General features: G+C 41.4%; 1 protein-coding gene and 2 long non-coding RNA genes across 11 annotated transcripts in view; 2 read left to right on the top strand and 1 right to left on the bottom strand.

The window, feature by feature from the left end:
* The window catches only part of ASAP1 (ArfGAP with SH3 domain, ankyrin repeat and PH domain 1), a 352675-nt gene that overhangs the window by 227245 nt on the left and 98142 nt on the right, over window positions 1-27288 (top strand). For all 9 annotated transcript variants that reach the window (XM_082434069.1, XM_082434072.1, XM_082434067.1 and 6 more), the window contains one exon: window positions 693-838. In XM_082434069.1, coding sequence (XP_082290195.1) covers window positions 693-838 — 146 coding nt within the window. The remainder of the gene's footprint in view (window positions 1-692; window positions 839-27288) is intronic.
* Window positions 794-27288, bottom strand: part of LOC309647128 — a 467593-nt gene continuing 441098 nt past the window's right edge. Inside the window, exon 2 of the long non-coding RNA XR_014255830.1 lies at window positions 794-4681. This is a non-coding gene — a long non-coding RNA (uncharacterized lncRNA). The remainder of the gene's footprint in view (window positions 4682-27288) is intronic.
* On the top strand, window positions 846-20654 carry LOC309647127. Its single transcript, XR_014255829.1, has 2 exons — window positions 846-1422; window positions 1669-20654. It is a non-coding gene; the product is annotated as an uncharacterized lncRNA (long non-coding RNA).

Raw genomic sequence — 27288 nt, 5'->3', positions numbered from 1 at the left:
CACCACAGTCTTGTAAATATCGGTCTCCATCTCATAGATCAGAAAACCAAAGCTCAGAGTGGGGAAATTTATTCACAGATATTGTATTGATACCTCTCACGTGCCAGCTAGGATAATAGCCATGGAAGTTAAAAAACTTAAGGTAGCAAGCTCATAGGTAGTGAAACCAATCTTGAACTCTGTATCTGTCTGATCTACACCTGCACATTTTGCATCAAGAGATGATGTGTGAAAAAACATTGTATGAATGCTGTTCCTCGGACCTGGGTCTTAGACAAAATGAAAGGGAATTAAGATTAATTGTAGAGAAAGAAACATGTTAGAGCACATGGATTTTTCTTTTGCATTCCAAGGTTGATTTTTCTAAGGAGAATTTTCTCCTTGTTTCCTGACGATCATAGTTTCTTAATTGCTTGAAAATGTGATGATACTTTGACCCCTCAATGTTTCGTGAGTCTGTGGATTAGTTGGGATACAAATGAAGTCAATGCTCTGATAGAAAGAGTGGAAACCGCCTTTGATAGAGTGAGTGAGAGCGCTCAGCGCACTGCTGACCACCTTGTAGACATGTTCAATAAAGAATTGATGGAGTTTCTTTGCTTTCCTTTTGAGAGTTTCTAGTGATCAGTGTTCAGAGTAACTTGTCATTGTGGCAAATAGTAGCTCAGACTCCTTTTTCTTCTTCTTTTCAGATCATGTACAAAATGAAGAAAACTATGCACAAGTTCTTGATAAGTTTGGGAGTAATTTTTTAAGTCGAGACAACCCAGATCTTGGCACCGCGTTTGTCAAGTTTTCTACTCTTACAAAGGAACTGTCCACACTGCTGAAAAATCTGGTAAGCCATTTCATAAAAGATTTTTTTTTAAATTACAGCCCGATCAAGGTATGGTAAGATCATAAAGAGAACAATATAATAATCTTCTCCCCAACCCTTGATCCTGAGGGCAAAAAATAAAAATCTTTTTAGTCCTCGGTAGGGAGTCACATTTAAGGAAAATGTCACTGTGAAATGCCTAGAATTTGTACCTCTGGCCCAGCTGATAGCAGGGTAGGTTTTTTGAATCTGAGAGAAACTTGTTAACCTGAACTCTTCTCCACATTCTCCCGTCGTTTTGCTTTTGTGTTTGTTTAGATAAGTTTTAGTAACTCTTGCATTTTAATTAGTTGAAAGAGTGATGATTTTTTTTTGTGTCAAACATACATGTCACCCTTCACTTGTGTGAAGACCAGCATGCATTTTGGTCCCTGATTTACAAATAATTAACCTCTCCCAACTCCCTATATCCTTTTAACACCCTCCCAAGAAAAAAGATTTTAAGATTTGGGGAATCTGTGGTTTCAGAAGTAGATGATGACGAGAAGAATCCCTAAAAGTCTGAGACACTGGAGCTGCTGACCTAGGAGCAGACATAGATGGAGGTGGGGGGACCCACTGGGCAGGCAGGGTTGTCTGGGTGTCCCCAAATTGTGCCCACTACCCTCCCTCACCCTCACACTGCGTTCATGCCAAGAAAGGTTCGTTCTGTGTAGCACAGGTACCACACTTGTGTGTGAGCTAATTTAATCAAGTCTCTCTTCCCCTAAGTCCCAAGAGATGGGAGCAGTGGGAGGTTGAAAGATGCCAAAGGAAAAGTATATCATACTTTTGTTGGCTCCTTCCTGAAGGAGCGGAGCTGTTTCCTCCTCTTCCTCTCGCCAGTCTCAGCACTGCATCTTTGCCTCCTTTAAAGATCCAGAAATCAAGCTTAAGATGTCTTGACCCTGGGTCAGTTACTCATATCAAATAGGCGTCTGTGGTCTTACGTGAGACTCGTGTCGCAAATCTACTTGGTACAAATGGCTATCTTCCAGATGTGAATACACCCTATTGGAAAATAAAGACTGCCTTTCTATAGTAAATTAACCTGGTTATTTGACCAATCAGAATATTAGTATTTTTTTCTTATCCCACTAGATCAATATATGTATGTGTCTGTCTCCCTGACAATTTAATTTTGTTTGATAGTTTATGCCACTGAATTAGTCTTACACAGTGACAATTAATCTTAAAGAAAATAGAGACTGCAAATAGAAATATGTCTTCTTTTCAGAAATTTGAGAAAGGATGGTATTTAACTTAGGGCCTATGTGTTCCTACACTTTGGGGTTTATTTGACAAACCCATGATATTTGTGTAAATCTTAGATTATGTGAATCTCTTTGATTCAGATGAGGCCTCCCATTTCTCCTTCCTCTGGTACTGCCTGCCTTTTTGCGGGTGGCATTGCTCAAAGGTACTACGGTGGGAAGAAAAGTGAAAGAAGACTCTGACAGTTCACTTCGGTAATAACTGGTAAACGGCTACTAGTGGGGGAGGATGTTCTGTTTCCCCTGAGATGGGCGTTGTCACAGGAATATCTTGCTAACCTTGAGTTTCCAGGAGACCAAATGTATGTGGCTTAAGTCAATAGCCATCACTTCCACGTTTCCTGGGCCAGTCCATTTCCACACTTCCCTACCCTGTAGGTTCCTTCCGTGTGTAGGGATTCGTGTGTGGATTTCATGCTGTCCACACAAGTCAGTGGCCATTCAAGCATCAGTCATTGTCTGTGTTTGCTTAGCTCTGTATGGAACTACAGAAACAACTATAACTACAGAAACAACTGGTAGTTATTGAACGCTCTGAGGAACCTGGCAATGTGCTTTGTGTGGATTTCTCATTTAACAATTTATAACAGCCCTGTGGTGGTTTTACCTTTAATCAGGACGTGGAAACTGAGGCACATTGAGATTATGTCTGTGACTTGTTCAGGCGAACTGTTAGTAAGGAGATGTGAACCCAGCGTTCTGTCGCTGCATCCATTGTCTTTCCCAGCTTACTCTGCACCGCCTGGCACCTCGTGCTCTGTTTTTCTTCTTTCCCTAAACATACCCCAAGCTGCAGGCCTCCTCCTTCCAGAAGTCTAAGAAAGAAATAAAAGAAATTGCTGGAAGATTTCATTCAATTAATTTAAAAAACAAAACCATTTTCCCTTAAAAGAAGGTGGTGGCAGGGAGTCCCCTGGTGGCCTAGTGGTTAGGATTCTGGGCTTTCACTGCGGTGGCCTGGGTTCAGTCCCTGGTTGGGGAACTGAGATCCCACAAGCTATGCGGCACGGCCAAAAAAAGAGAAGGTGGTGGCATTTCCAGTGAGGGAGCAGGTTAGAAGAATCAGTGTGTATTGTAGCTGGTTACTAAGGGAACACTATTCTGATTGAATAAAGTCAGTCCCAGGAGTTCGTACAACCCAGCCACAGCCAGCAGCTTGCTGCTTCCCTTTTTACGTTTTGCCAGGAAAGGGAAGAGCAAACCAGGAAGATTGACGGGGCCACGCCCCAGCGCAGAGGGCGGAGAGGCAGCCAGTCCCCTCGGGGAGGGAGGGGTTTCTGGGTCTGTTGCAAGCACCTTCGGGTCCCAGATGAGTTTGGGGGGGCACCCCCTTGGGAAGCTGTTTTTCTCAGGAGATTCTTGAAAATCCTCTTCTCTTAGGCTAGTGACGGCTGGAAACATTAAGCAGTGATGGATACAGTTGAAATTTAGAAAGTGAGATTTAAAACAAGGTACCTTGGTATATTTTAGACTTCCTAAATTGTATCCTCAGTTCCACGGGCAAATATCCAAATGTCTGTTGTGTTGAGGTCTATGGTCAATCCTGAAAAATGTCATTTTCTTAAGATATTGCTCATCATGGGTATTTTAATAGTTTATATTAAAATATTATTTATTTTTATGGAGGAAAGGAAAGGGTTGATTTTGGGGTCAGGTCTAGTGCTCTGCTTTTGACTGATTCTAGGTAGGGAAAACTTTTTTTAGTCATGTTACTTTTAAGCAATCAGTATTATAAGTATATTGTGTTTGGGAGTTTCTGAAGGGTTGGTCCTGAAAAACATCAATGCACTAAGTGCTGGTGACTCTCTCAGTCACCATTTAGATGTTTGTTTTTCTAAACTTTCAGTGAGTGTGGAAGGTATGATGATCAAGTGAGAGGTTACATGGAAACTCCCAGGAGCTTCCCAGATGTTGGTGTTAACTTCACATGGACTGAGGCTGGCTTTTTATTAGCCAGCTTCTAACCTCTTGCATCTCTGAGCTTTTTTTTTTGGTTGTGCTGGGTCTTAGTTGTGGCAGGCGGGCTGCTTAGTTGTGGCATGTGTGTGGGATCTAGTTCCCTGATGAGGGATTGAACACGGACCCCCTGCATTGGGAGCGAGGAGTCTTATCCACTGCGCCACCAGCAAAGTCCCTAACCTGTAACTAATAGACATCTGAGGACTGCAAAGAGGGTCATGCACTGAGCCAGGTTTAAAGAAACTTGCTTTTCTTACTGCCCATGCCCTCCACATACTAGAAAATGGTTTTTATGAGACGGTCATAATACAGGATGGGAGAGTTCGTGCATTGTAAGTGGTGGGAGGAATATAGGTTTTGGTCGCTATCAGACCTGGACTCCCAACTCCCAGCTCCCGGCTTTCTAGAGTAAGGCAAATCACTTAACTTCTCTAATGCTAGTTTCCTTATCCGTAAAAAGAAATTATAGTATCTGTTTCTTGGTAGTGGTGGGACTTGATCGAGATCCTGGAAGTAAATCACCAAGCGTAATACCTGACCTATGGAGTTTGCTTAGCAAATACAAGCTTTTATTATTATATACATCTTCTTGCTTGATCTTTATGGCAGCCCGCCGTGTAATGGCAAGTATGGGTAGTCAGATCCCATTTTGCAAATAAGTGCATCAAATCTTCAAAAAATAACATGCCTGGGAAGTAGTGGAATTGGGGCTTGAGCTCAAGCTCCCTGACTACGGATCACGCTCACGTGGATTCAGCGGTGCTGCGTCCACAAATTACAAAAGTCGTGGCGTTGCCTCTATAGACTGTGGCTGCTAACGGCCCCTCTGACATGGTGACTGGAACCTGTACCAGTAGTCGTCCAACCCCTGTTTCTCTTTAGCTTGCAAAGTACTATCTTCTCTACTTTTTCCTTTTGGTTTCCCTCATTAGTGAATTACGTATATTATATTGGAAGAGTGTTAGCCAGTAGTTCTCAAACTTGGGTGTTAGGACCCCAATCTTAAAAATGTTTGAGAACGCCAAAGAGTTTGTGTTTATGTGGACTGTTTCTATCCATGTTTACTATCTTAGAATTTAAAACTGAGGAATTTTTTAATGTATTAATTCATTTTGTTGCAATACGTTGTTTTAGTTGAAGTAGACAAAAAATTACAGTCTCATACAGGTCTATATATTGGGAAGAGAGAAAAGTACTTTCAGAGCCTTTTCAGGTAATTATCAATAATTTTCTTTGGTACTATGTCAAAACGTGATGGTGGTTCCTTAAAAGTTAGTAGCAATACGAATCTGAAACCATATAAATTAACTTTAAGGATTTGGAAACTGTCAAGCTCATGGTGACAGAGGTTTTCCAAAATTTTAACTTTTCTCTGAAAGCTCCAGTTTTATCATTAGCAACAAATACTGTCACTTGTTCACCTTGTAGTGACGAGTAATTCATTTGCAAGAAAATGTTCGCCAGATACCCAGGTCTCAGTACCACAGTTGTCAGTCACGCTTCCAAGGAAACAAGTGGAGGAAACAAGTGGCGTTCCAGTAGAAAACTAACAAAACCAGCCCGTCCCGATTGCAACTTGAAAAACTGCATGCATGTGTTTTCTCAAGATAACCATCGTATTTTGGTATGCCTTGGAAGTTCTTTACTTCCTATGCATCGTATTTCATCAAAGAGAATATTAAGAAGATATACTCAAGGGTTGATAGGTAATAAAATCAATCATTTCTGCTGTTTCATGGTGGACATTCTTAAATGAAAATAGCCTTTTATTTTATTTTTGTACTGCAAGAGCATGACCATGAGGAATAGAGTGACTACACTTTGTGGCAATACCTTGCATCACACTAAGGCACCAGCAGTTTTACCTTCATTATTTTTGCACTATCAGTGCAAGTGTCAAGACAGTGAAAAGGTCAGATAAAACTTCTTAGTATTATTATGGAAATACTTTCGACCTTGGGGACTTGAGAACCACTGGCATCAGAAATCAAAGGCTTTTGTTATGTCCTTTGACATAAGGACTGAGTGACATAAGGTTAACTTCGCCTAACTTATAAGCATGAACTTCCTCCCTGGAAGAATGGGGGAAAAGTACCTCCTTTCCTACCCTGTTGCTTATTTGAGAATCAGATCCTGTGACCCATGTGAGAAACCTTGTAAACTGCAAATTCCTTGAGTCACGCACGCACAGTGGATTGTTACCATATTAGTAAACTACATTAATGTTAATACTACTGTGGCGTTAATGGCCACTGTAGGGACTTTATTTATGTATTTTTTTCTGATTATAAAATGAAACACCAGCCTAGTTGGGAAATTTTAGAATTCAAAGAGAAAATTGCAGGTTCTCTTTTACATCCTTCTTACCCTGAGAGAGCCTTCATTGATATTTCGGATTTGTCTTCCTGGTCCTCTTTTTCTGCACTTTTCCCCTCACATAGATGAAATCACATGTCCTAAGCAACTTGGTGTTTCTGTGGATTTCACTTTGTGTCAGCATTAGAGCATATGCACTTTTCCTGGCTGGAACAGAGTTATTCACTAGAAGTTCAAGAGAATGTGACTTTCCAAAGAACCCCCTCTGATAGAGCCCTCATCCCTGGCAGTTCAGCCTCGTCCCTTCCCTGTTGTGAGAGCCAGTGCTGAGATATCTGCTTGCTGTCAGCACCTGGGAATCCAGGTACTGGGGCAGGAATAGGATCGGGGACTTGCCGGTCTGGTGGGAACTACCCAAGTACATACAGGAAGGTCTTTTGTCTCTTTCTTTCGTGTTCTTTCTACCACTGTGAGCTTCTGACGTCTTAAAGTAAAAACAAGAAGTTCCATAAAACAGTGACTTTTAACAAGATAACTTTGCCATTTATGTATTTTTCTGATTTAAGTCTAAATCATCCAGAATTACAGAGGTAGAGAACAGGGATTGGAGGCAGGGGCAAGGGTGTTAACTATAAAGGAAGAACCCAAGGGAGTTCCTTTGAGTTGACGGAACAGTTCTCTGTCTTGATTGTGGTGTAGCTGTACCATATCTACACATGTGGTAAAACGTCATAGAAATGTACACAGATGTACCAAAAAATAAGTGCATGCAAAAATTGGTGAAATTCAAGTAGGGCCTGGAGCCTGGTTGATCATCTTGTGCCAGTGTTGATTTCTGGGTTTTGATAATGTGGTTTATAGCACACGTAACATATTACTCTTGAGAGAAGTGGGTTGATGGGTACAAGGAACCTCTCTGTACTATTTCTGCAACCTTTTGTGAGTCTATAATTTTTTTTTAAATGATAAGGTTAATAAAAATAAATTATCAGATTCTAGTCAGGGAGAGAAAGTTGGATAAAGTCTTTAATAATATAGCTATTGTTGGGGAAAGTCTTTAATAATATAGCTATTGTTATATAACAGTTTCAGAATATAACAAATGCACAGACCAAAAACCAAACTCTCACCTCTACTATTCCTTTAGACCAGTTCCTACTTCCTTTTAACTGTTGCAGGTTTTCTAAACCAGTCTTTCTCTGTCTTTTGAATTTTTACCTCTAGTTAAAGACCTCTGTGTGGTCACTATTCTCAAAAGGTGATTAGCTGTTTCCTCCCAGAAGTGAATCCGTTCATCATGTTTGAATATGTCTGGGGAATGCTGCCTTTTAGTGGTGAGACGCCAGAGAAATGTGGGCGTGATCTATTTTGCTGATGTTTTTAATATGTTTGTGGCGAGGTTTTAAGCGTGTGGGCTTTTCTGTGAAGTATCTTTTGTAGGTTTAGTTCATAATCTGCTTAGTAGATAGTGGCATTTTAAAAAAAATTATTAGAAATATTTCTTTAGTTGATTTACCAGTCTCTCTGGACTCGTCCTTCCTCCAGTTCAAAGATGCCTTCGTAATCAGTCATCTCCAGACACAGCAAATGATTTGTTGTTGCTGGAGCATCGGCTGTTTCTTGCTTCCATGCCATTATACATTTGGTTCCTTCTACTTACAAATGCCCTTTAGTTAATGTATTAATGATTAAGGCTTTCTTGTAAGAAAAAAAAAAAGAAGAAAAACAGGATGATCTTGAATTTTAGCTGTTTCTAAATATTTTTATTTTTCATTTGATTAAATATATAGTACCAAAATTATGTTGTCTTTTTTGTTGTTGTTGTTAACTATTACAAGGAAAGCAGTAAAGCCATTACTTGCTAAACAGTGCTGGGTCTGCTCTACACCCCAGTGTCAGGCCATCATCCTGTGATCCTGACGAAGAAGTTAGGGAGTCAGCAGAGCATTGCATCCATTTAATTATCAAACCACAACAATGGGACGGGAAAGGAGTAGATTGAAATAGATTCTCAGTGGGCAGAGGAAAACCATTTAAACCGTGCCCTAAGAGCCTCAATGTAGCAGCAGTTTTAGAAATACATGTAAAAGCTCTTTTGAAATAGTAGGTGCCCGGGAGGATTCCAGTCCAGCCAGGACTCTCTGTGCCTCTGCTTCCTTCTATTCCCTAGGACTTTGGACAGTTCTGTAGCTTGCATAAGAGCCTGCACCTCCTTCAGCAGTTAGAGGGCAGATATTGCTTCAGAGCTGTTGCAGCAAAGCCGAGATTTCTCCAGCTGCGTAGCATTTCCTGTTTGCAGTCTCTGACTGCAGGGTATTGTGGTTTGAGTTAAGGATTTTTTTAAAAAATTTTTAATTTTTCTTCTTTTTTTCCCCTTCAAATGAGAATGGTTGGAAATGTGCAGATTGGATCTAGGTTTGTAGCAAGCAGATTATTTCTCAGGTTCTTCTTTGAAACATGGAAAAGTGCTGAAAGCCTGGGTCTCCTCAGTAGTAAATTGGTAGCCCCTGGGTGCCCTGGATTATGTAATACGTTCTTAAAACCCCATCATTTTGCACAATGGTGATCCGTAATTGGAAGGTTTAACCTTTTGATCTGCCAGCCATCCCCTTATGTCCTGGCATGCTTCATTGCCAATTAGTATTGTAGGACATTTCATGAAATGAGATCTGTCCATATGAATGGGAGGATGGGTAAGAAGGAGGAGGGTTTTCTTTTTCCTTTCTATTGTAAAAGTTGTATGTGTTTACTGTAAAAATTTCAGAAATTTTAAATAAGAAAATAAAGATCATTACATAATTCTAACTTCTGTGAATACTAATATTATAGTTTGTCCTTGGAAACAGTTTCATAGATTTATACACAGAGATACTGATAATTTATACACTAACACTCACACTTTGTGTGTGTTGTGTATGTGTGTGTGTGTGTAACATCCAACTCCACAGTCTCTTATCCAGAACCCTTGGGGTTAGATGTTTTTCAAAATTCAGAATTTTATAGATTCCAGAAGGTTGACAGGGTGCATATGCCATATATTATGCAATGCCCCCTAGTGACTTCTCAGGTGAATAGTACATGAAGTGGGATAAGTGAGGAGTCCCACCTCAATTCAAGTCCAACCTAACCACCAAGTGAATTCAGGTCAGGTCAGGTTTTGCTACCAAATCAGTTTTGTTTTTTTAAACAAGCTTGTGTTATACATATATTTTGCAGACTTGTTTTTATTTATTTATTTTAACATCTTTATTGGAGTATAATTGCTTTACAATGGTGTGTTAGTTTCTGCTTTATAACAAAGTGAATCAGTTATATGTATACATATATCCCCATATCTCTTCCCTCTTGCGTCTCCCTCCCTCCCACCCTCCCTATCCCACCCCTCTAGGTGGTCACAAAGCACCGAGCTGATCTCCCTGTGCTGTGCGGCTGCTTCCCACTAGCTATCTATTTTACATTTGGTACTGTATATATGCATGACTTAGTTATTTTATAACTGGAAGTTTGTATCTTTAACCCCCTTCACCCATTTTGCCCACCCCCTATCCGCAAGCTCTGGCAACCACCAATATCTTCTCTGTATCTATGAGTTTGCTGGTTTTAATTTTTTTAGATTCCACATATAAGTGGGATCATATGGTATTTGTCTTTCTCTGTCTGACTTATCTCACTTAGCATAATGCCTTCAAGGTCTACCCATGTTGTTGCAAATGGCAAGATTTCCTTTTTTGTGTGTGCTGAATAATATTCCACTATTTGTCTATCTACCACATTTTCTTTATCCATTGATCCACTGATGGACACTTAGGTTGCTTCCATGTCTTGGCTATTGTATATAATTCTGCAATGAACATGGGTGTGCGTATATCTTTTCCAGTTAGTGTTTTTTGTTTTGTTTTTTAACATCTCTATTGGAGTATAATTGCTTTACATGCAGACTTGTTTTTAAAGCTTGTTAGCTCTCCATGACCATACAAATAAAACTGCAGCATCACTTTAACAGGCTACGTAGTATTTCACTGTGTAACTAAACCATAATTCCCTGTATAGGATTTGAATTGTACATTCATTAGTACAGGTGTACCTTGTCTTAAATACATTGAATATACAGAAATCCTGGTATCCCCAGGCCAAATTTTAACATGTTTTGTTTTTCCTTTCCTTTTTTTCTTCTTTTAAGGATTTACATTAAAAGTGTTTTAAATAGGAAGTTCAAATAATGCATTTGAAATAGGATTGATTTTCATCTTGTGAGTTTTACTTGCAGTGAATAACACTTTTCATTTAAAATGTGTGTGATTGTGGTTATGTGGCTGTCAGGTGTTAACTCCACTTGAAACAGACTCACAGAACAGCATTTTGATGCTTGAAAGACTTAACGTTTTTAGAGCTGTGGATCTGTGAGAGAAGACGGAAGGAAAAGGAGGGAGAGAAGAAAGAGGAAAGGGGGAGAAAGAAATTAGCGCTTGTTGGAGGAGGGAGTCTCCCTAGCCAGAGGAGAGGACTAAGTGTGGAGGAGGGAGTCTCTGGTTGGTGCCGGCTGCTTTAGGATGCCCCTAAGTGTTGCTTATCAGCATCTCTTTTAAACAAAAATGGATCTGATCCTATCCTCAGAGCCTTCAGGCAGGTAAAGTTTTCATTATTTTTATGGTTAACGTTTACTATACAAATAGTAATGACAACGAGTGTTTTGTGCTGTGCCTGCTACATGCCGGGCACTGTTTTAATCGCTTTGCATGTTGTATTAGCTAGGATAGGCGAGGATGTGCTGCAGTAATAAATTAACCCCCGCATCTCCACGGCTTAACATAGTAAAGGTTTATTTCCTCCTTGTGTCCCATGTCTGCTGAGGGGGTCTGCTCTGTAGTAACAGTGATTCAGAGACCGAGGCAGAGGGAGGCTCCTGTGTCTCAGCAAGGTTTGCTGTGCAGAGGATGAGAGAAACTGTAGAATCAGATGAAGACGTGTCGCAGCTTTCCCTGATAGATTAGTTCTTTGGTTTAAACTGTGTTCCTGGCCCCGCTTGCAGGGGCCCAGGAGGTGGACGGGAACAAATGGAGTATTTGGTGAGCAGTACTGTTTCTGCCTTATCTATATATAGCCTCCTTCACTGCTCACATCAGCCCTACCAGGTAGCAGCCATAATTATCCCTGTTGAGCAGCTGAGAAAATCGAGTCGCAGAGCGCTCAGTGGATACTGGAGCCAGCATGCGAACCCAGGCAGTTCACTCCACAGTCCGTGCTCTCAAGCAGTGCCCTGGACTGCCTGCCTCTCAAAGGATATGGACCTCCTTTTATGGGTATAACATAAAGTTTACTTTTAACTTATTTAAGTAAAAAGTATTGATTTAAAGAACGGCAAGTGGCACTTCCCTGGTGGCGCAGTGGTTAAGAATCCACCTGCCAATGCAGGGGACATGGGTTCGATTACCTGGTCCGGGAAGATCCCACATGCCATGGAGCAGCTAAGCCTGTGCACCACAACTACCGAGCCCATGAACCACAACTACTAGAGGAGCCACCACAATGAGAAGCCCGTGCACCTCAACGAAGAGTAGCCCCCGCTCGCTGCAACTAGAGAAAGCCTGCACGCAGCAACGAAGACCCAACGCAGCCATAGATAGATAGATAGATAGATAGATAGATAGAAAGAAGTCCATAAATATATTTTAAAAACTTAAAACAAAAATAAAGAATGGCAAGCAAAACAGTGGCACGGATATTGCAAGAGTAAGGCAAGCAGTGTTTTGAGATAATCAGCAGCCCAGAAGCCCCCAGAGCTCCATCTCCAGGCCCACATCTGGAGGTACTTTGTGAAAAGCAAATGCAGGTATTTTCCTTGGCTCAGAGAATTCTGCCAAACTCAGCCTCACTCTCCCTCCTTTGCCCCTTTCCACTCTTGATTTCCTGTTGCCATCCCAGGCAAGGCCTCTTCTCTGGATTCTGCCTTTCCACCTACCTGCTTCACATTACATGCTGTGTCTTGAACTGGTTTGGATTCCTCTGCAGAACGTTGCCTCTGATCTCTCCTCACCTCCACTTTCTGTAGCCCTCAGACAAGGCCACTCCCTCCAGCCTAGACTCGTGGGCAGAGGTACTACAGCCCAGCCAGCCTTCTCCTGGGCTGGTTGATGTCAGCCAGTGCCGGAGAGCACGGTTGAGTGAGGGAGTGTGGCTGGGTTTCAGGCTCCACATGCACCTGCCAGGTGGGTGCTTTGAGCCGTGTGTACCCCGTGCACCTGTGGTCAGTTGTCAGGCTGCACCCAGTGCGTCTGCTCCCTCTTGCCTGGGAGTGGGCGCATCAGAGTGTGACACACCTTTCCCTAAGTTTTCCTTGAAACACGAATCCCATGCCTTGTTCTTTGACAAGAGTTCTGGATTGAGAAGCACTACGTAATACCCTTGGGGATTTACAGTGCACGTTTGTATATCGAAGGCTTAGAGACATCCTGCAATGAAAGAGACCTGTCCAATTCAGTGCTTTCCTAGCTTACTTAACCAGAGACTTTCCTGTTGTATAAGAAACATTAACTTCCCATGAACCCACTTTGAGAAATGCTTATTTAGATGTTTTGCTGGATCAGGGGATCCATTTCATCTGTTGTATTTATTTGTTTTAATTTTCTTTTCCATTTCACATCAACTCTTCTAGAATTTATTTCTTACTTACATTTCAGTATATGATTTCTGAGTATATTAAGCCTCTTTATTTATACTTTGCCTCTCTATTTTAGATGATACCCCTCCCTGTGGTACCTTCAGGTTTAAACCTGAAGAAATGGCCTACTGATTCCATCTGGAGCTAGTAGCTTACTATATCTTCTACGAAAAGTGAATGGCCCTTTTATTGACTTATTGCCCAGCCATGTTAAGAAATTGGAAGTTCAGAGAGCTGGTGGACGTAGCATGACTTTGAAGTTAGTTACAACTGAGTTCAGATCTCTGTTCTACTATTTCCCAAGCTAGGTCACCAGAGGCAGATTCATTCATTCACTCCCTCCCTCATTTATTCATCCAGAAAGCAAGGATACCGAGAAAGCCTTCCCAGAAGAGAGACCCTTGACCTGAGCCACAAATAATTAACAGATATTTTGTGAAACTGCTCTCCTGGGCTTGCGGAGGCTCTTTTCTTTAAATAGAAACATTACACAACATCAAGCATTGGTTGATACACCTGATATTTAGAGAGTGAGGTGAAATCAATATTTCAGTATTTTTAAAAAGAAAGAAAATAAAAGACTTTCTAAAATTGTGGCCTTGACTTAGCCAGGATTTACTAAGTATCTGCTCTGTTCCAGGCTCTGTGCTAAAGCTTGAGTGTTGCCTTCTGTTTAAGAGATTGCTTATACAGAGTATTCTAATAGTTTACGCTAAGGCGCTACTTCATTCTATAGGGAAAGATGGGCGTGGGTATAGGACCAGATTTTTAAAACGTCCTGCTTTTTCTTTCCCTCAAGTAGAGAAAACTTTGATTTGGTTTCCTAGCAGCATCACAGGCTTAATATGTAAGAAGATTCTCTTCTGCAGCAGTGGTCTTGAAATACATCAGCTGATGATGAATATCACAGCCACCAGTTAGATAAATTCTTTGAATTCTAAAATACTCAACGAGGATCAAGTGAAGTGAGTTTTAAAACATATGAGATATGGACCAAGCAGACAGAGTAGGGCAGTCCAGGCAAAGGGAGCAGCAGATGCCTGTTTTCTTTTATTATCAGTTACACGAAGACAGTAAATGTCTACTATGAGGCATTATGATGTTCTTCCAGTACATGGTGAGCCCTGTGTGCTTGTACATGTTTATTTTGTTAGATTTTTAAATTGTGTTAATAAGGTTCTTCCTAAGTAAAAGTTTTTTGTTGTAAAACATGTACCGTAACGTGATACGTAACGTGTGATAAAGATGTTCGGTAAAGGCGAGGAAAATGTGATTTGATGTCACTTTCATTATGGTTTTGTTCTAGTTTAAACATAGTAGATTATAGATGACATGCATGGAAATGAAATTAAAGGTCTGAAAGTTGATCATGAACCGATTAATCATTTCAAGCACAATAAAGAAACCCTTAGGGTCGGGCTGACTCTTTCAAACCAAGGCGTATGTAGGCATTTTTCTTTTGCTTTCTCATTTATCTTGGTCTTATAAATCTTAGCTACCCACCCACCCCCGTTCTTACAATTATCCTCAGATGAAATCAGGTGCTGCACATAATGCAAAGGAAAATTGTGTTTTCATTTGCACTCTTGATGTATGAGATGATGTTAAATCTAACCCATCATTTACTTAAATTGAATTAGACAAAACATAATTGCATTACTTTATGTTAAGGAATTCTCATATTCCCTGACACTCCTACACATACCCAATTTCCTCTGTAAAACTTCCCGTAAAACTGTACTTTCCACTTAAATTCAGTCTTGCCAGTTCCCGATGCCTTTAGCATAAAGTGGGAACTCGGTTCCCCCTTTTCCTTAGTTCGTTCCCAGATCTCCCAGAGCAGTCACTCACCTCTGTTCTTTCTTCATAGGAATTACGCCTTAGACCGTAGGCAAGTGATTTCCACTCCCTGACTGTAGGTCTTTCTTCTCTGACGAAACTTTGGTTTTTCTTCTCCTCTGAACAGCTAAGGCTGCAAGGCCCAAACTTGACCTTGCATCCATCTTCCTTAGAAAGCGTGTTTAAACAGAGGTTGTTGGATCCCATCAGTAGAGTCTGATTAATGAGATTTGAGATTTTGTCTCGAAGAAGTTTCCGCCTGGTCTGACACTGTTGCTCTGAGGACCACACTAGTCAGGGTTGTCACTCTGGGCAGGCAGCTCGAGTTCCCTGGCGTCATAGAGAAGCTGTAACTTTTTTCATCCACATTCACTGTCTAATAATTATTTTTACTTTTATACACACCATCTGCTTTTTATCTTATAATAATAAATAACTTGAATGAGAAATAAGTTGCTGGTTGATTATATCGCCCTCTTGTGTTTCTGTGTCATATTTCTTTTTAATGACTTTCTGGAGACTTCCCTGGTGGCACAGTGGTTAAGAATCCGCCTGCCAACGCAGGGGACACGGATTCAAGCCCTGGTCCGGGAGGATCCCACATGCCGCAGAGCAACTAAGCCTGTGCGCCACAACTGCTGAGCCTGCATGCCACAACTACAGAAGCCTGTGCTCTGCAACAAGAGAAACCACTACAATGAGAAGCCCGTGCACCTCAACGAAGAGTAGCCCCTGCTCACCGCAACTAGAGAAAGCCTGCATGCAGCAACAAAGACCCAACACAGCCAAAAATAAATTAATTAATTAATTTTAAAAATAACTTTCTGAATGTAAAAATAATACCACTTCATTGTTAAAACTTAGAAAATACAGGGACAAAAGACTAAAATAAAAATCACCAATCACCGAGATTAAAAATAGCTGTGTGTGGATTGGTTCAAGATGGCGGAGTAGAAGGACGTGCACTCACTCCCTCTTGTGAGAGCACCGGAATCACAGCTAACTGTTGAACAGTCATCGACAGGAAGACACTGGAACTCACCAAAAGATACCCCACATCCAGAGACAAAGGAGTAGCCACAGTGAGACGGTAGGAGGGGTGCAATCACAACAAAATGAAATCCCATAACTGCTGGGTGGGGGACTCACAAACTGGAGAACACTTATACCATAGAAGTCCACCCACTGGAGTGAAGCTTCTGAGCCCCACGTCAGGTTTCCTAACCTGGGAGTCCGGCAACAGGAGGAGGAATTCCTAGAGAATCAGACATTGAAGGCTAGTGGGATTTGATTGCAGGACTTTGACAGGACTGGGGGAAATAGAGACTCCACTCTTGGAGGGCACACATAAAGTAGCGTGTACCTCAGGACCCAGGGGAAGGAGCAGTGACCCCAGGGGAGACTGAACCAGACCTACCTGCTAGTGTTGGAGGGCCTCCTGCAGAGGCGGGGAGTGGCTGTGTCTCACTGCGAGGACAAGGACACTGGCAGCAGAAGTTATGGGAAGTGCTCCTTGGTGTGGGCCCTCCCAGAGTCTGCCATTAGCCCCACCAAAGAGCCCAGGTAGGCTCCAGTGTTGGGTTGCCTCAGGCCAAACACCCAACAGGGAGGGAACTCAGCCCCACCCATCAGCAGTCAAGCAGATTAAAGTTTTACTGACTCTGCCCACCAGAGCAACAGCCAACTCTACCCACCACCAGTCCCTCCCATCAGGAAACTTACACAAGCCTCTTAGATAGCCTCATCCACCAGAGGGTAGACAGCAGAAGCAAGAAGAACTACAATCCTGCAGCCTGTGGAACAAAAACCACATTCACAGAAACAAGACAAGATGAAAAGGCAGAGGGTTATGTACCAGATGAAGGAACAAGATAAAACCCAGAAAAACAACTAAATGAAGTGGAGATAGGCAACCTTCCAGAAAAAGAATTCAGAATAATGATAGTGAAGATGATCTAGGACCTCGGAAAAAGAATAGAGGCAAAGATCAAGAAGCTACAAGAGATGTTTCACAAAGATCTAGAAGAATTAAAGAACAGAGATGAATAATACAATAACTGAAATGAAAAATCCACTAGAAGGAATCAATAGCAGAATAACTGAGGCAGAAGAACCAGATAAGTGACTTGGAGAATGGTGGAATTCACTGCTGTGGAACAGAATAAAGAAAAAAGAATGAAAAGAAATGAAGACAGCCCAAGAGACCTCTGGGACAACATTAAACACAACAACGTTCGCATTATAGGGGTCCCAGAAGGAGAAAGAGAGAGAAAGGACCTGAGAAAATATTTGAAGAGATTACAGTTGAAAACTTCCCTAACATGGGAGAGGAAATAGCCACCCAAGTCCAGGAAGCGCAGAGAGTCCCATACAGGATAAACCCAAGGAGAAACATGCCGAGACACATAGTAATCAAATTGGCAAAAATTAAAGACAAAGAAAAATTATTGAAAGCAGCAAGGGAAAAACGACAAATAACATACAAGGGAACTCCCATAAGGTTAACAGCTGATTTCTCAGCAGAAACTCTACAAGCCAGAAGGATTGGCAGGACATATTTAAAGTGATGAAAGGGAAGAACCTACAACCAAGATTACTCTACCCAGCACGGATCTCATTCAGATTCGATGGAGAAATCAGAAGCTTTACAGACAAGCAAAAGCTAAGAGAATTCAGCACCACCAAACCAGCTCTACAACAAATGTTAAAGGAACTTCTGTAAGTGGGAAACACAAGAGAAGAAAAGGACCTACAAAAACAAACCCAAAACAATTAAGAAAATGGTAATAGGAACATACATATCGATAATTACCTTAAACATGAATGGATTAAATGATCCAACCAAAAGACACAGGCTCGCTGAATGGATACAAAAACAAGACCCATATATATGCTGTCTACAAGAGACCCACTTCAGACCTAGGGACACATACAGACTGAAAGTGAGGGGATGGAAAAAGATATTCCATGCAAATGGAAATCAAAAGCTGGAGTAGCAATACTCATATGAGATAAAATAGACTTGAAAATAAAGAATGTTACAAGAGACAAGGAAAGACACTACGTAATGATCAAGGGATCAATCCAAGAAGAAGATATAACAATTATAAATATATATGCACCCAACACAGGAGCATCTCAGTACATAAGGGAACTGCTAACAGCTATAAAAGAGGAAATCGACAGTAACACAGTAGTAGTGTGGTACCTTAACACCTCACTTACACCAATGGACAGATCACACAAACAGAAAATTAATAAGGAAACACAAGCTTTAAATGACACAATAGACCAAACAGATTTAATTGATGTTTATAGGACATTCCATCCAAAACCAGCAGATTACACTTTCTTCTCAAGTGCGCACAGAACATTCTCCAGGATAGATCACATCTTGGGTCACAAATCAAGCCTCAGTAAATTTAAGAAAACTGAAATCATATAAAGCATATTTTCTGACCACAACCCTATGAGATTAGAAATCAATTACAGGGGAAAAAACGTAAAAAACACAAACACGTGGAGGCTAAACAATACGTTACTAAATAACCAAGATGTCACTGAAGAAATCAAAGAGGAAATCAAAAAATACCCAGAGACAAATGACAATGAAAACACGATGATCCAAAACCTATGGGATGCAGCAAAAGCAGTTCTAAGAGGGAAGTCTATAGCAATACAGTCATACCTGAAGAACCAACAAACATCTCAAACAACCTAACCTTACACCTAAAGGAACTAGAGAAAGAAGAACAAACAAAACCCAAAGTTAGTAGAAGGAAAGAAATCATAAAGATCAGAGCAGAAATAAATAAAATAGAAACAAAGAAGACAATAGCAAAGATCAGTAAAACTGAAAGCTGGTTCTTTGAGCAGATAAACAAAATTGATAAACCATTAGCCAGACTCATCAAGAAAAAGAGGGAGAGGACTCAATAAAATTAGAAATGAAAAAGGAGAAGTTACAACAGACACCACAGAAATACAAAGCATTCTCAGAGACTACTACAAGCAACTCTATGCCAATAAAATGGACAGCCTGGAAGAAATGGACAAATTCTTGGAAAGGTATAACCTTCCAACACTGAACCAGGAAGAATTAGAAAATAGGAACAGACAAATCACAAGTAATGAAATTGAAACTGTGATTAAAAATCTTCCAGCAAACAAAAGTCCAGGCCCAGATGGCTTCACAGGTGAATTGTATCAAACATTTAGAAAAGAGCTAACACCCATCCTTCTCAAACTCTTCCAAAAAATTGCAGAGGAAGGAACACTCACAAACTCATTCTATGAGGCCACATCACCCTGATACCAAAACCAGACAAAGATACTACAAAAAAAGAAGATTACAGACCAATATCACTGACGAATGTAGATGCGAAAATCCTCAACAAAATACTAGCAAACAGAATCCAACAACACACTGAAAGGATCATGCACCATGATCAAGGGGAATTTATCCCAGGGATGCAAGGATTCTTCAATATATGCAAATCAATCAATGTGATACACCCTATTAACAAATTGAAGAATAAAAACCATATGATCATCTCAATAGATGCAGGAAAAGCTTTTGACAAAATTCAACACCCATTTATGATAAAAACTCTCCAGAAAGTGGGCATAGAGGGAACTTAACCTCAACATAATAAAGGCCATATATGACAAACCCACAGCAAACATCATTCTCAAAGGTGAAAAACTGAAAGCATTTCCTCTAAGATCAGGAACAAGACAAGGATGTCCACTCTCACCACTATTATTCAACATAGTTTTGGAAGTCCTAGCCACAGCAATCAGAGAAGAAAAAGAAATAAAAGGAATACAAATTGGAAAAGAAGTAAAACTGTCCCTGTTTGCAGGTGACATGATACTATACATACAGAATCCTAAGGATGCCACCAGAAAGCTACTAGAGCTAATCAATGATTTTGGTGAAGTTGCATGATACAAAATTGATGCATAGAAATATCTTGTATTCCTATACACTAATGTTGAAAAATCTGAAAGAGAAATTAACACTCCCATTTACCATTGCAACAAAAAGAATAAAATACCTAGGGAGACAAAAGACCTGTATGCAGAAAAATCTGTATAGAGACACAAAAGACCCCGAATAGCCAAAGCAATCTTGAGGTTAGAAAACAGAGCTGGAGGAATTGGACTCCCTGACTTCAGACTATACTACAAAGCTACCGTAATTAAGACTATGGCACTGGCACAAAAACAGAAATAGAGATCAATGGAACAGGATAGAAAGCCCAGAGATAAACCCACACACCTATGGTCAGCTAATCTATGACAAAGGAGGCAAGGATATACAATGGAGAAAAGACAGTCTCTTCAATAAGTGGTGCTGGGAAAACTGGACAGCTACCTGTAAAAGAATGAAGTTAGAACACTCCCTAACACCATACACAAAAATAAACTCAAAATGGATTAGAGAACTAAATGTAAGACCAGGCACTATAAAACTCTTAGAGGAAAACACAGGAAGAACACTCTTTGACATAAATCACAGCAAAATCTTTTTTGATCCACCTCCTAGAGTAATGGAAATAAAAGCAAAAATAAATAAATGCAACCTAATGAAACTTAAAAGCTTTTGCAAAGCAAAGGAAACTACAAAGAAGACGAAAAGACAACCCTCAGAATGAGAGAAAATATTTGCAAACGAATCAATGGACAAAGGATTAATCTCCAAAATATATAAACAGCTCATGCAGCTCAACATTTAAAAAAAAAAACCCCAATCCAAAAATGGGCAGAAGACCTAAATAGACATTTCTCCAAAGAAGGCATACAGATGGCCAAGAAGCACATGAAAAGCTGCTCAGCATCACTAATTATTAGAGAAATGCAAATCAAAACTACAATGAGGTATCACCTCACACCAGTTAGAATGGGCATCATCAGAAAATCTACAAACAACAAATGCTGGAGAGGGCGTGGAGAAAGGGGAACCCTCTTGCACTGTTGGTGGGAATGTAAATTGATACAGCCACTATGGAGAACAGTATGGAGGTTCCTTAAAGAAGTAAAAAGAGAATTACCATATGACCCAGCAATCCCACTACTGGGCATATACCCAGAGAAAACCATAATTCAAAAAGACACATGCACCCCAATGTTCATTGCAGCACTATTTACAATAGCCAGGACATGGGAGCAACCTAAATGCCCATTGACAGACAAATGGATAAAGAAGATGTGGTACATATATACAATGGAATATTACTCAGCCATAAAAAGGAGTGGAATTGAGTCATTTGTAGAGACGTGGATGGATCTAGAGACTGTCATGCAGAGTGAAGTAAGTCAGAAAGAGAAAAACAAATATCGTATATTAATGCATGTATGTGGAACCTAGAAAAATGGTACAGATGAACCGGTTTGTGGGGCAGAAATTGACACACAGATGTAGAGAACAAGTGTATGGACACCAAGGGGGGAAAGCAGCGGGGGTTGGGGGTGGTGGTGGGATGAATTGGGAGACTGGGATTGACATGTATACACTAATACGGATAAAATAGATAACTAATAAGAACCTGCTGTATAAAAAAATAAAATTAAAAAAAAATAATCACCAGTCACCTTGCAATCTATTGTTAAGGGGTTGGGATCTATCTATCTATCTATCTTCTAACCTTTCTTTCTATTTATACATACATACTGTTTTCCTGTGTGTAATTTTTGTCATACAATATTTAAACAATACTGGGTTCGTACTGTAGTGCTATTTTGTAACCCGATTTTTCATTTATTTATATACTTTGAAAATGTTTTCCCGTTTCGTAAAGTATTGTAGCTTGAGAACCTTTGTTTCATTGGACGCATACAGCCCCCTAAAGCAGAGCTGCCCGGGCTGGAGCGGGGTCAGGAGCTTGGAGCCTCTCCCCTATTACCAGCTGCAGCCCCCTCAAAGAGCGGCCTGCAGAATCCGGAGGCGCTACCTGTAACATCCTTCTAACCCCTGTGTAGAAAGCTTACCATTTGCACCATAATTTATGTACCCACTCTCCTATTTTGACCATTTCCATTGTTTTCATTTTTTCACTGTTTAGAATAATTGTTAAAAGCATCTCTGGTATCTCTGCACATGCTGTGATCAGCATGAATCCAGTTCATAATATTTTCACTTCCCTTCCTTCGCTATTGTTTGAGTCAGTCAGGAAATGCGGAGAAACTGCCAGCAGCCCAAGGCACCCTGGTAGTCCTGTCAGTCCTTGCTCGGGTCAGATTCTGAAGCTCATTTTCTTGAGAGATTGCAGACTTTTTCAAGAGGTTGTATTGCGCCAGAAGTTTTATAGTGGATATCATGGAGTGTACAAAAAAGTTTAGAGTGTTGATAGGAATTATGAATTGACCCTTCTAACTCTTCAGCATTACTGCAGAATTGTTTGTTATCGTTTTATTACTTGGTTGGGGGGAAGACCAGGGCTGTCCTACAGCTCGTGGGGCAGTTGAAGCCTCTACTGTAGCTGTTACGCCCGCTTGGTCTGGATTTTTTTCTGCTGTGTTCGGTTGTATCTCAGGAGCTCATTTTAAACTATAGGAGGATTGTAACTAGAAGCTATTTTAGAGACCTCATGGCTCTCTCATTTTGTCAGCGGCAGGAGCGAGCAGTGATGGACCTGAACTTACACAGCCAGCTGGAGGCAGGTCAGGTCCAGAGCACCCTTTCTTCCCCAGCTGTCAGACAGCCTCGCAGCTGCTTGAAGGAGGGTGTCCTTGGTCTGTCACCCAACCATATCCCATCCCTCTCCGAAGTCCACCCCCCCACCTCCCCACCCTTCCATTCTGATGCTGAGCACACCAGGAAGACCAGAACTGGTTCAGATGCTGTAACACTTCTGAGTCTCAGAACAGCTTGCCTGCTTTGAAGGGGAACTCATTTCTTCATCCATTTACTCAATCAACAAGCATTTTACTCAGTGTATATCGTGTCTATACCGCACTAGGGGGTTGATATAACACAGTGGTGGACAAAACAGTCACAGCCCCTGCCCTCGAGAAGCTTTGCTCGCGACAACGGAGAAACAAGTGACTCTGAAATGCAGACTCTTGAAAGCGAGCCTGTTCTTCCTGGTTGAGAGTAATGGGAGATTAGGGAGAAGTGATCAGTCTAGAGCTAGAACGGTCAAGACCTCACTGAGGAAGTGGCATGGAGACTGGAAGGCTCTTTGCCAGTAGCCAGAGGACGAGTGGTCCAGACGGAGAGCAAGCACGTGCCAGCAAGAGAGAACTTGATGGGTTGAGAAGCCGAGGAGGCCTGGCGTGGTTGAAGGGTAGTGGGAATGGGTGGAGGGGCTTAAGACAGGTTGTGCTGGGGTTAGACCTATACTGGGAGGTTGGATTTGAATCCAGTTCGATGGGAAGTGGTTGATGTGTTTTAAGCAGGAAAGTGATGTGATCTGGTAAATCACTTTAAAACATCAGTCTAACAGCATGACACAGCACATGAGACTGGCCTTTGGAGTTAGTAAAAACCTTAATTAGTAACCTGACCATCTGCCTTACTTACTGTTTGACCTTGGGCAAGTTGCTTAACCTCTCTGAGCCTGTTTCCTCAATTGGGTGAGACTAAGACCCATCTTACAGAGTTGTTTCAAGCAATAACTTTAGATAACATATGTTAAACACAGTACTGTCTGTCATTTTAATAACTATTTCAGACTGCCTAGGTTAGAACATGGTGTAATGGGATGCATTATCGTACAGTTTATAGAATGAGGCAGGGAAACAACTACGAAATTTCCAGTGGAGAGAGTGGTGCGATGTGAAGGACCTTTGGGAGTCTCCCCACCTCCACCTCCCCAGCCTCAAAAGACCTATTTCAGTATCTGAAATGCTATCATGTTTTTTCCACCACTACTGCTGAGCCTTTCAAGTGTAAAGAATTATAAGAAAATAAACCGAGTCACACTTTATTAAGAGTCTGTTGTTGTACATGCATTGCAGGCCGTATCTGTATGTCACACAGCCCCTTGGCAGCATATGGAGTGGCCTTGAATGACTTGCCCAAGCACACCCTAGCTGAGTGCATGTCACCTGCTTGACCATGTGAGCACGGGGCACTCTGGCATCTGTGAAGGGTACACTTACAAAGCCCTTAACAGTGGATGAGGTGGTATCATTAACTCTCATCCCTCCACTTCTGAGCAGTATTCTTTGTTTCCCCTTAATGCATATGCAACCAAATAAAGCTTAGCTTAATAGGTCAGTAATAGCTTATAATAACTGTTCATTCATATGTATAGTATATTGTAGTTTTCAAAGCATTCCGACATCTGTAAGAAGATGGTGCTGTAAGCAGTTCTTTGCCTTCAGTGTGGGACCTGGTTTGTGCTTTGACACCTCAACTTAATAGTGTGTTTGAACACACCTTGCAGGGTTACCAGGAGCAGCCAATGAAGCAGGCAACCCTGTGTGTCTGCAGTGAAGTGGGAGCTTCGTTGGTGTCCCATCACATTGGCGTGGGCTAGCTGAGGAAGGTGCCAGGACTCCCATTTTTAAATCAGGAAGCCAAGTCAGCAAGTCAGACGGTTCTCCCAGAGTCACAGGCCAGGAGTGATGTGTGGCCTCACGCCTCTCGGCTCCCACCAGAAACTCTTTTCTCCAGATCTTAATGCCCTGGAAAATGGCCTGATGACAAAGCACCACTGTAAAATAGCCTCAAGGTGGTGAGTAACTCTCTAGGGCATGAAGGAGTTAACACGCCAGACAGAATACCTCATTTATACCAGGGAATCTCAGCAGAACTGCTGGGAACTGGCTCATGACTTTAATTGGATTTTCCAACGTGTTGAGCAAGTCAGCCGATTGGCATTCGCCTTACTTTCGGAGGAACTGTTTCCCTCTGCAGAGGGGAAGGAGAGAGAGGGGGAGCCAGTGGGCAGTGGAGAGAGGCGGTCAGAACTAGTGCAGGGTGACAGAGCAAGCAGGTTACGTCCTCGTTAATGGATACAGTCGCCTGTGCACGTAGGTGTTAGGGGCGGGCGCGTATGGGGGTGCCGTTTGCAGAGCTGTGCTGCTCTCTCCTGCTCTCACACAGGGAAGGACAGCAGCAGTGCTGGCGGTGCTGAGTCACTGCCCCCCGAGGCCCACACCGGCCAGCCAGAAGCTGCCCTGCAGCGTGGCGACCCGCAACTGCTTCTTGGCTCCTGTGTTGGAATCGGGTCAATTAGTGAACAAGGCAGATGAGCTGCCTCCCCTTAAGGAACATACCTTCTAGAAAAGAAAGACAGGTGACAAATCAGTAAACAGGTAATGAGACCATTTCATTTTGTAGCAAAGCTATATAGGGGTGAAGAAAAAATAAGGGCATAGATGTGTGCGTGTTTATATACACAGGAAAATTGTTCCTGAAGTCATTTCCAATGGCTGGAATTACAGGGCCAGTTTGTATAATGTCTGGTAGTGTTTAAGCAGTTGTAAGGAATAAGTGGTTATTTTTATCAAAGCCAATATTAGTTACAGTTTATTTGCTTACACAAGTCATTTTTGCATCGTTATGCAGAACGGTAGACCTCAGCCACCTCCTGTCTGGCTTATCCCAAATTTTTTGGTGGGCTTGATGTATATGCTCCTAGGGGAAATTCCCACCCCCCCTTTTTTAATATTTATTTATTTGGCTGTGTTGGGTCTTAGTTGCGGCATGCGGGATCTAGTTCTAGTGACCAGGGATCGAACCCGGGTCCCCTGCATTGGGAGCTTGGAGTCTTAGCCACTGGACCACCAGCGAAGTCCCAGGGAAATTTCGCTTTTGTGAGGAAGGAAACGAGCAGCAGTTTGTTTGGAAAGCAGTGTCTTTACCCAACTACACATCATTCCTGAAATGGTCTTTAATGTGTTGTGTGCTTAATAAAATGGAAAAGATATACTTTTTAAAACACGCCCTCTAACCTTGTGTCATCTTGAATCACATAAAGAACTTACGTTAATTTAACTTTATTGATAAAGGAAATGGATTGAGAGTAAATGAGAGTGGAGTAATCAATAGGACTTCGGTAAAGTAAATGGGAAATAATTATATAATAGAATTGAAAGGCTCCTTTTAAAAATCTGAGGATTCTGAAGGTGATATGGGAAGTCTGTCCACTAATATTATTATTGTGTTATGTTGTTACGTTGGCTGCATTGCCCACGGGATATTATTGTGTTATGTTGTTATGTTGGCTGCATTGCCCATGGGATGCTTTTGTTACACATCCGTTTGCAATGAACAGTTTGCTCAGGTCATGAAGAGGATTCCTGAAAGAGCCGGAAAATTTAAAAAAAAAACAAACAGGAAAATGACAGAATCCTACACCTGTGAAGCCTTGTGACCCATCCCTGTCACAGAGCAACACCTTAAAATACCTGAGAGAGTAGGTGTTCTTCTTAGTTGGGATGGCCAAGGAAGGACATTGAGTTTTGCCCACGTATGTCCTAAAAGTTTCCTCCTTTTGAGATTGCTCTGTTCTCTCTGACTTCTTTCAGTATCTTTATAATAACAGACAGTTACTATTCACTTAACACAGTCTCCTTTGCCAGTTTTTATAAATCAACCTACCTTTTCACCGGGAAATAAGTTAGGAGGACTCTGTAAGTTTATATTTTTTTTCTATGGCCTTTTCATAGGTTCATCACTGGGAAGATTCTGAATTCATAATACACGGTTATTTTGCCTTCTTGGTTTCTTATCAGCCCCCAAGAGTATGTGTGTGGATAACCACAGAGAAATTCTTAATTCTTGGGGTTTTCCATCAATGCGACTGCAGTCCACACGCCTGTCCAGTGCCTGGCCATGATGACTGGGCCGAAAGGTGATGCCGTGTGTTCGTTGTGTGGTCAGTACGTGGTTTTTGAGGGACTTTTCCTTCCCAATAACCCCCACATTGAGTACAGACCACAGACTTTCACGATTCTTTTATTGTTACTTTGTAACACAGCCTTCAGGCCAAGGTGGCAATGACATTTATGTATTTTTTGTTTTTTCCTGCTTCATTTCCCGAAGGATGAGAGACATTGGGGAAAGCCTTGATTTAGGACTAATAGTTAAAAATGATTTATGATCACTGTCTCTTCATGTTTTGTTTTAGAATTTTTACTTTTCTTGAATACATAATGTAGTACATGTTACCCCCCCGAAATGCAGAAGGTACATAGTACAAGGCTCCTCTCCCGCCCTGTGTCCTTGCCCTACCCCGTGTCCATCCCTGGCGGGGACCAGTGTCAGCAGTTTAGTCTGTATCCTCTCAGAAATAATTTAAGCATGGACATATTTTTTTCCTCTTTTTATACAAATCCTTGTACACCATGAATACTGTATTTCACTTTGCTTTTATCACAAAACAGTTTATCTTGGAGATATTTCCAAAGTTAGACATAAAAAGCTTTCT

The sequence above is a fragment of the Balaenoptera physalus genome (genome assembly GCF_965194825.1).
Source record: "Balaenoptera physalus genome assembly, chromosome: 17".
NCBI lineage: Eukaryota > Metazoa > Chordata > Mammalia > Artiodactyla > Balaenopteridae > Balaenoptera > Balaenoptera physalus.
Note: the sequence above shows the minus strand (reverse complement) of the source record. Positions and strands in the feature narration are given on the sequence as shown.